The sequence below is a fragment of the Porites lutea genome, chromosome 11 (assembly GCF_958299795.1).
Source record: "Porites lutea chromosome 11, jaPorLute2.1, whole genome shotgun sequence".
Taxonomy (NCBI): Eukaryota; Metazoa; Cnidaria; class Anthozoa; order Scleractinia; family Poritidae; genus Porites; species Porites lutea.
In genome coordinates, this window is record NC_133211.1 from 18,556,882 (window position 1) to 18,566,863 (window position 9,982).

Here is a 9,982-nt window from a genome sequence, read left to right on the forward strand (position 1 = left end):
ATGAGAACCACTACACGTGTACCGCACACCACCCGACACTAGTGCTTGAATAATAGTTAATAATATTTCTCCACACGTTCCGTCAAATATTAAATTTCTAATTCATATAGTATCCCATATCATTGAGATAACCTAAATAAATTATAAAGTTTTGGTACTCTCTAATTCGTATGGTTCAGATTAATGTTAACTTCAAAAATCACCGCACAAATCAAGCTGTATGAGCAAAATATGTTTTCGGAAGGAACTAGTAGCTTCTTCAAGGCAAGATATGTTACTGATATTTGGTGCTTCAATATTCCTGTTGTATTTTACACCAAGAAGAAATGTGGTTCGATGTAATTTACAAAGCAGGTCACTGCAAAATTGTTGTTCGAACATTAAAATCACTTGATCAACCCAACATTTGTGTAAGAGCTGATTACAAGTAAGGTACCTATTATTCAACTTGAAATGTTTACGGTAATTCTTAAGACAGCATCAAACAAGAATGTATTATACAGCAAAATTACGAACAAAAGAGTAAATAAGAGGCAGGAACAACAACAAAAACAAGGATAAAAATATCTTTAAAACACCTGCCAGTATTTATGCAAACAAAAGGTGCCTGCCCCTAACGACTCTTGAATGAAAATGCAAAATACTACGATAACCCTTCTAAACCCAAAACAAATAGAGGTACAGAATGTACTGTAATATGTCATTCAATACCGGTTTTTGAATTTGTCAACAAAATCTTGAGATTTACCCTGGTCTGAAGAGATTTTCACTTTTTCTTTCTATAAAATTTTACAGTTAAAGGTTGGAAATATGCATAGTACAGAAGGAAAAAGAGTATATCTTGATCAATTGTCTCAAAAATGCAAATTAGCGCTTTAAGAAAACTGTACAGGGCCCATCAGCTCTGAGCCTCACATATTTAAGGGAACCAGCAGTAAAGGTTTATGTAACAACTATGATTCCCTTGATGCTTAATGACTTAAAGGTAAATCTTAGTCACAACGGGCCATTGACACTGTTCAAGGTTCTCATTAAGTGCTGGCAACTGGCTAAAAAATAAGCTACTTCAAACTTTGAGCTGCCTACTCTTTGCGGAAAAAGGGTACGTTGAGACACAAAGCGCCTGAAATTGCCTTCAGCACTCGATTGTCAAGCTCCATACTTTCCTAGACATCTAATTCAAAACTTGAGAACCCTACAGCTAGAACAAAGCACTAAAACAACAAAATTGTAGGTCGAAATCTTAGTTTTCTTAACTGAGTTGAGAAAATTTACCACCCAAAAAGATCGAAAGCTGACAGTTGGAGTGCTAGCCGCTCATTACAGTGAATTACTCTAAATGTTAGCTTTTAAAAAGTTTTATGGTGGTAAATTTACTTCAGTGGATAAAACCAAACCCACACAACACCACAATTTCTTGGGAATCTAAGCAATAATTGCTTAGATTAGATAATTGCTTAGATAGACTGGGCTTAGAGAGGTGTCATAACACAATCATAGTAACAAAATATAGGTAGACAGATGGAGTCACTTATTAAAAAAAGTAAAATAATTATACTTCTTTTAATAAGTGACTCAACTCCATCTGTCTACCTAGATTTTGTTACTATGACTGTGTTACGGCACCTTACAGTTCTTCTACAATCAGTCAGGAAGAATGGCCCAGGGTACAAATGGTATGAAAATCAAATAAATAAAATGAAAGCGCATCTTCTTACTGTTTGGCTTTCATCAAAACTAGGATTCTTTCAGAATTCTGACTCTCAGCAGTCTTGGAAGTAAAAGGGTTATAATCTTTGAAGAATTCAGGAATTAGTTTTTTTATGGTTCAGTGTGGACTGCTGCATACCGGGCTTTACGGTCAGCACCTCTGTTTTTGTATTTCGTCACAAGCATTATAGTTAGAGCCAATGTGAGACTCAGGGCAATAAGACAAACCAATGTAAGACCGATTACCAATCCGACAGGGACTGGCTTCTTTTCAAGTAAGACTTCTTGCAAATTAGTGCTGCCTTCATCCTGCTTTAAATGCATCTTTCCAATTGGTTGCAAGATGAAGTCCTCCTTTGTGGCCAGCCCATCGTTGACTTGAATATTCTTTGTGACCGGAAAATACCCACGTTTGCTCACCTTCACCTTGTATTTACCTGGAACAAGCAATCGCCAATAGTCACCGTCCTTCGCACTTTTCACAGGATGATTACGATCAAGGACATTTATTTCAGCTCCCTCAATCCCTAAAAAAATTAAAGTGACAACAATATTACAGCAGGAAGCTACTAGTTAACATTCATGTCTTTTCATCAACAAGCTCTCCATTAGTAGTGTTCCGATCATCCATTATAAAAATTTATTAGATGAGGGTTTTTTTGTGATATCTGGAATCATCAGGGTCGAGGTAAGTATTATCAGCCGAGCTGATGGCTGAGGCTGATAGCACTTAATGAGACCTTGAGTATTCCAGATGTCACAAAAACCGAATCAAATAATTGTATTATTATACATTATTTTGAAGAAAATAATGACAAACACACCATCACCCAGAACAAAGTTTGACTTTCCTCTTGGAAATCATGCATTGTGTGGGCAACCTACAGATTAGTCACTAATGTGCTAGCAGAATAAAGATAACTAACTAAGCTGTAGGTTGCACTGATTTCTAAAATTAACTGTAGGTTCTCAGATATTGAGAAGACAGATAGTATTGAAACCTTTAATACTGAAATGACCCAATAATCAGAAAAGTAATTTTCAATCAATATTGTTGTGTGGAAAAAAATAGAATTTCTTGTTGGCAAATTAAAATCTTGTGTGTTGTTGTAGAAGGAGAATTCAATCGCCTGAAAGTACAAAAAAATAATATTTCTCCAAACAAGAATCAAACTCATAACCCTCCAAGTTCTAGGTCAGACGTTTGTATTTCAAGTACTTTGACTTGCACAAAGATGAACTTACAAAGAGATTCTTCTGTTTATAGCGAAGCTCTCATGCGCGAAGCGCACGTGGAGGAGCCCTATTGCTAAGATAAATTGGTAACCTATGAAAGCAAGAAAATTTGCTTATGACGAAGCATACAAATGCTGACCGTCCATACACCCACTACATGTAAGCCGATAACAAATGTCAGGTTATTTTGGCAGGAAAGTGTATGGTCACCTGCGTCTTGTGAAGCAGAGACAACTACAGAGTCAATAAAGACGAAAACGGAAGAAAGAAAAAGAGAAAGAGAAAGACAGAGAAAAAGAGAAAGTAAGGAGACAGGTCAGCGAAGCTCAATGAGAAAAAGAGCTAGGGCGAGATAGAAAAAACAAAGGAGACACTTTTTGTTGGAGGAACAACATGAAATTTTGTAGCATTGGTGAGAAAATGAGAAATGCTAGCAGCCACCAGGGTGAAAGTGAGCAACAGTGAAAAAAAAAGTGAACAAGAACACGTGTGACATTTCCTCCATAAAATGTGTAACAAAAGTTTCTGGAAGTTTCACGCTGTAGTCGTGCAAAACAACGGCAAAGAAATGTAGAAAAAAGGTGTGCTGCACGTGAAAAGTTGATTTTCTGCTAATTAGACCTATTGTTGTGTTTTTTCACTGTTCTCGTTGCCTTCGCCGGTTAGCATTACATGATTTTATAACTTGTTTGAACAAACAATAAATATTATTGAGAGCTTCGCTTTTAGTCCTGGCTAAATCTATGTATTAAAACATGTAGATGATCTATCAGGTGAGTCAATCTGATTATTTCTGATGATTGATTACGAAATCCCAGCCAATTCCCGACACTACTCTCTATAACAAGGTATGAGTGGCTACCAGTACAAGAGTACTTCAACTTTATAAGGGCCATATAATAAGTGTTTCATTATGAAAAGGCGACAGAAAGCTTTCCACCATCAGAGACCCAGGGGCCGGTATTTGAGAAAGGATAATTTATTTTACAAGTAAAATTGTTGTTAAGTTTTTGAAAAGCATCCCGGCAGACTTGATGAGTGGTAAAACAAATCAGTCTTCATAATATAAACTGTACCTCTTTCTGATTTCTGGTCCTTGACAAAGCCACTGAGACCAGTGTGAACAAGCTTTAGATATTCAAGCAGGGATTTCTTGTTTTCTTTCCAAAACCGTTCAAGTGTAGACTCAGATGGAAACTTGCAACAGCTGACTTCAACAGTAATTTCAAAAGCATTGCTTCTAACATAGTTGTAATCTTGCATGCCACCAGTGACTGAATACCACTGAGCACCATTTGTGATGCCTAAGAAAGAGTGATCAGGGATTAGAACTAAACATTTGAGCAAACATAAAAACTCGGCATGGATCCCTGTTGGTTTTCACCATTTTAACAAAAAGCGATTAGGTTCCAGTTGTTTGAAACTTGGATAGGGCTACCAAATAGATAAATTTCTGTTGACAGCGGCCAACTATTAGGGAAACCACTAGATTGCATTATTTAATTATTATTCATTCAAAATATTTTGCCGTTTCTGATTGACTCAAATCCACTGGCTAATTCTTCATTACCAGCTGGTCTTGACCAAATTTGGAAGATGCAGTCATATAACATCGATTTGACGGTATATTTGCTTGGAAAAGAGGTTGATCAATGTATATTTGCCTGGAAATGAGGGTGCTTGGGCAACAATGAACTGAAAAAACTTTTGATTCCAATTCAAAATAGCTGAATTTCTGACAAAACTGGACAGAAGAAATGTAAGAATATGCAAAACTTATTGCTCAAAGCATATTATCTACTTTTTGACGAATATCTGCCGGTAACAAGCAACTGTTAATATCATGAAACTGTCCCAAAAAATAGGCTAAAGTATAAAAGAAAGTCTAGGAGGAGGTAAGTTTGTAACTGTGAAACACACAGAACCGTAAACACCAGAAATATTTATGGAATGTTATTGTGTTGCAAGGAATTAGCCAATAAGCCACGAGATAAATAAATTGTAAATATCTTATTATCCACTCCCCACAGGGCTTTTCAGGGTTGATTTACAACACTGGTTGGGGGACTTTGCCACTCTGCTTAAGGTGCAATTTATAAGTAATGAAGGAATGAGTAATGATGCCCCCATACATGAATGTGAAAGTGAGATAGACCACTACATTAGGCACTATGTGCCCTACTCTTTATGAAGAGTGTGTGGGTTGTTTAACGTCCCGCAGATTTATTACATGTGCAAGGGCTTGTGAGACGGGGCCTACGGTTTATCGTCCTTATCCGAGAAGACTAAATAGTCAGAACCGTTTGAAGATGTTATTACAAAGGCAGCACTTTCTCCTCAGTTATTTAAAGACCCTGAGTGTTGGTCCGGCCGGGGTTTGAGCCTATGGCCTCCCGCTCAGCAGACCGGCACTTATCCCATTGAGCTAACCGCGCGGTGGTAAACAGCAACAGTAATTAGTTTGTAGTTTTGAGGTTTGCTTGCGTATTCCTGAACTTTACTGTAATTGGCCAGTACACCATGAACATTCCTGAAATTTTTTAGGTGTTCACATCATACTCAGTAATAATTGTTAATTATCCATTGGATAGTGATTTAATCAGTGGATAGTATTTCTCTCCTTTTAAACAAGTGCAGCAAGACAGATGATTTACAGTTAAAGGATATAGCTTTTTAACGGTGCGTTCAGTTGGGAAATCTGGATTTAGATTTTAAAATCCGGATTTGCAATCGAACAAGAAATCTGAAAATGGATTTTAACACTGAGATATTTGGATTTCCTTTTTAACGTTCCATTGGCAAAATCTGAAAAAGGATTTGAAAACTGTCCTTAAGAACAGCTGTCTTGCACACCTTGAAGACCTCTGTTGATGAGAATAGTTTTGCAATCCTTTTTTGGATTTCCCAATTGAACGGTAAAAAGGAAATCCATGAAATCAAGATTTGGATTTCTTGAGTGAAATCCACCCTGAGGACGGTTTTCTCAGAAAGGAATTTATCTGTTTTCAGTTTTTACGCTTGATTGCAAATCTGAAATCCCGATTTCCCAATCGAACGCAATGTAAAATTTGCAACTATTTCTTGTGATAGATGGTTTGGAACCTAGTAGTGGTAGGAGCATTTGCCACTCGTGTTCATTCAGAAACTCCCAAATTCTTACCTAAAACAACATCCTATAATAATTTATTGGTCAAGTACCTGGTTGGCATAAAGAACATGAGCAATGCAATGTATTTTGAAAGAGCAACAATAGTTTGTTGTTCCTTTGCACAATGACTTTCACAATACCAGAATCATGCCATATGAATTTGGTGAAGGTGATTGCACTTATTCTATAATTATTATCATCTTTTAAAACAAAAAACGAGTCAACAGCTACCAGCACCCAGAGGATCATGCTCAAGCTACTTATGAAATAAAGCGATGCTATTACATGTAGACAATAGAAAGATAACAGATAAAAGACAGTATACAAATCTTACCATCCTTGAAATTATCGCCATCACATTGTGCTTTATTCAGATGCATTGTTGGGTGGTTTGCAGAATAAGTTAATGCCAACTTTCGAAAAATGTCATCATCAGTTGTTGCACTATATACACTACGTTTGTCGGCTCTATCATCATAAGGGTAATTTGCCACTAAGGAACCCCCATGGAGGTTAGCTGACAGAACAAAGGGATTTTCATCAATCCATTTCTTCACAATAAGAGTTTCTTTTTGTAATTTACTTTCATCTGCTGCTTTGTTTTCATCAAACCGGTCTGGAAAATTTCTGGATGAAAACAAACAATGAAGCATTTAAAAAACAAAACACTTAATAAGAATAAAAATCAACCATAATATTATTAGTATTCTGCTGCCACTTTCTGATGCTCACCAATTATAATTAATAGTTACATGTATTTTTGGAAATACAGTGGAACTTTGCCTTACGGCCACCTCGGTAATATGGTCACCTCGTTATTATGGCCACCCTTTTTCCGCCTGGCAAAATGGCCTACTTTTCCTTATGAAAACCCCCCATTAATGTGGTCACCTATTAATCAACCAACAGCCACATTTTAAAATCCCAACATTTTAAAATCCCAACAGGATTTCATCTCGTTAATATGGCCACTTGTTCAAAATTTACAAAATTAAAAGCCTGTGACATGCCAGTTTTATTGACCTGGTACGGTCAATAAGTAGTTTAAGTAGTTTTTTTTCAATGTTATTACTGTACGCGACATCTACATTCCGGTTGTTCATTTATGAGAACAGTTGTTCAAGAAATGCGAATGCGATGTACGGTGTATTTGTCATTGCAGCCCTCAAGTCATGAAATTTAAGCCAGCCCCAACAATACGGTCAAATTTTGTTTACCCATTGGTGACTGTATTAATGGTGTTCCACTGTAGAACCATGTATTTTTTTAAACCCTTTTCAGACCAGGCTTTTTTTTGTTTCCTGTGACCATGGTTATCATTCTCATCTTGGTTGAAAATTTTTAATTCCATGTAACAGAACTATTTCAATAATTAGGGAACTTAAGCAACAACCGCAGCAATGGCTACAAAAATGTCACTAAAAAGTGAATTTGTCACTGCTTAAGCTCCCTACTAACACACAAAAACGCAATGTCTTTGTATCAAAAATGCGTCCACAATTTGAGGGCATAATATAATAATGATTATTACATTATTCACGACAAAGACATAATTAAGGATTTTTTTACTCAGAGAAAGAGTTCTGTTTGTTTTCCTTCCAAATTATTTGACTAAACTTCATGTTTTTTCTTCTTTTTATCAAATCTAGTAGAGGTATAGACAGACAGACATTGAAAACTGGCCGTCCAGAAGGCATGTTTTCCCATAAAATTATAAGAGATTAAGTGAATTTTCTTTGCATTTCTTCGAAAAATGGGCGTCAATAGGATGGCTGGACACCCTTCTGGCTAAAACCTTGGGTACAGACCTCTAAAACTTTGGTAAGCTGTAGGAACTTTCACAATATTTGAGTCTCCGGGTGAACATCCATGCTGTTTTGGTCATGACATGTATGCCAGGATGCATGTATGTAAAGGGTGTGTTTAACATCATGTTAAAAGCCACCCAGCGACACAAGGTTATAGAAAAATACAAAAAGCCAAAACTTTGAAATTTTAAAAAGTACAATCAGGCCTTAACAATCAATAACAATCTTTCTATCTTACAAGGATTCCAAACCTTAATTGAACAGACTTCACATAAATATGTTGATGAACCTAGTGACCATGCTCTTTGGCAAAGCTATACTTTGCTAGGTAAACTGTCTTGTTTTGTACAGACAACTTTTGTTATCATGGACACACTGAGGATCAAAAGATAGTGTCCTTACAAGTGTGAGTCCACAATAGCAAGGTACAATTAAAAAGAATTTTTTTACATCTGGATGTTCTACGGTACCACTTTGTGTTTGTTAAAAAATGTTAGAACAATAAAACTATGGTGATGAGGAAAAATGTCCAGAAGTCCATAAATAATATTATAACAAGAACTATTAACTATGGGAGTTTGTTTCATGTAAGTCAACGTGGAAACATCTGTAAGTTTTGCTGGAGATTTAACTGATGTTCATGTTTTTAAGGTCTATATGTCTGTGTTAAAAAAAAAAAGTTAAAGAAATTATTATTTTATTATCAATTTGCTTGGTATAATGAGGATCTCTGTTTAGCAACTGACAAATAATTTTTTTCCTACGAGTGAAAATGCTGGCAGAATAACATTTTTAAATAGGCTTACCATCCAATCTTCATTTTTACTTGTAAGTTTTTTTCCCAATAATAAATTTCAAGATGAAAACATTAAAACAATCTTATAATCACCAGTCCAAGTTTAAAGTAAAGGAGATTGAAAATATATTTGAAAAATTAAAATTATGATGAAAATACAGGTTTATGGTGGTAATTGATTGACGAGAATGGAATAAAAAGCAAGAGTTTCTGCATTACAATCCTCGATAGAGCTGTTTCTACGATCGCTTAATTATAAGTAAGGGTTGACTCACCTATTAAGATCAGCATTATTTGCATTTCTTCTCCCGACAACACCAGTACATCTCTCGCCTTCATCGTTCCTTGGAACAGCTTTTGCCCGTTCATAACCATCAGGATTCATAGAGGGCATAATGGAAATTCTTGTATTTTTAATCAAGTTGGTTATTTCTTCATCATTTCTTTGATATCCGTCGAGTAAACTTTCAATAAAATGAAGTAGAATTTCTCTGCTCACGACTTCGTTTCCGTGCATGTTGCCGATGTATTTAAATTCAGGCTCACCAGGTTCGTGGACGCCTGGATTATCCGAAATTTCTAACACCCAAAGAATCCTGTTTTGGACCGATTCTCCCAGCGGATGAAGTTTAGTTATCGATGGGTATTTTGTCGCGAAGGTATGGAGAATCTTTGTCATTGCATTGTAATCGTGATGCGTGAAATCAACAATCTTTTCTCTCATGGCACCGCGACTGTGGAGGAACAGTAACGCCAGGAAAGCAAAAACTCGCCAATATACCAACATCTTCGATTTGGGTGACGTCTGAACGTTGGCGAAATGGTAGCGATCCAATAAACAAGAAACGCCAAGGAAAATGTAAGGTAAGCTTAAGTTTTTAACGTAAAACGATCGACGAAATGTCCTTGCTTTCAACTTCAATTTATAAACTATTCCTTTTTTCGAGCAGCTGTTCCGAGATAATTACTTGCGTCACAAGTTCTGCGTCGGATGTTCAAAACCTTCAAACACGGCAGCAAAGTAAAGTAAAGTTATGAGGAAACAGATTCAACAAAAGATAAATATAAACAACTCTACCGACAAACTTTTCGTCTGCTCGCGCTGAAGCGTCTTCAAATTCCAGTTCCTGAAAGTTGATCTCAGCGAAGCAGGAATCAATGTCTTGGTTTCATCCAATGACCAAAATTCTAAAACAAGAAAGGCTGCGATTCGTAGAATCCACTGAAAAACCCACCGATCAGGATGTAATTAACTCCAACCGAAAGGCGCCCACCTAAGCCCAA

The 9,982-nt window shown here is 36.4% G+C and overlaps 1 protein-coding gene across 1 annotated transcript; it reads right to left on the reverse strand.

The window, feature by feature from the left end:
* Positions 1–1,620: 1,620 nt before the first annotated feature.
* LOC140952062 (carboxypeptidase D-like) lies at positions 1,621–9,977 on the reverse strand. Its single transcript, XM_073401473.1, has 4 exons — positions 8,974–9,977; positions 6,429–6,721; positions 4,023–4,250; positions 1,621–2,237 (listed from the first exon to the last, which is right to left on the reverse strand). Exons 1-4 carry the CDS (start codon positions 9,483–9,485, stop codon positions 1,822–1,824), a joined length of 1,449 nt encoding a protein of 482 aa, XP_073257574.1. The 5' UTR covers positions 9,486–9,977; the 3' UTR covers positions 1,621–1,821.
* Positions 9,978–9,982: the final 5 nt, after the last annotated feature.

Excerpts from the sequence above, each read along its gene's own strand:
- LOC140952062 (XM_073401473.1), bottom strand. The coding sequence starts at position 9,485 with ATGTTGGTATATTGGCGAGTTTTTGCTTTCCTGGCGTTACTGTTCCTC. Across the intron at positions 6,722-8,973 it reads AATAATGCTGATCTTAATAG|AAATTTTCCAGACCGGTTTG; the intron begins GTGAGTCAACCC and ends GTTTTCATCCAG. Across the intron at positions 2,238-4,022 it reads GGACCAGAAATCAGAAAGAG|GGATTGAGGGAGCTGAAATA; the intron begins GTACAGTTTATA and ends TAATTTTTTTAG.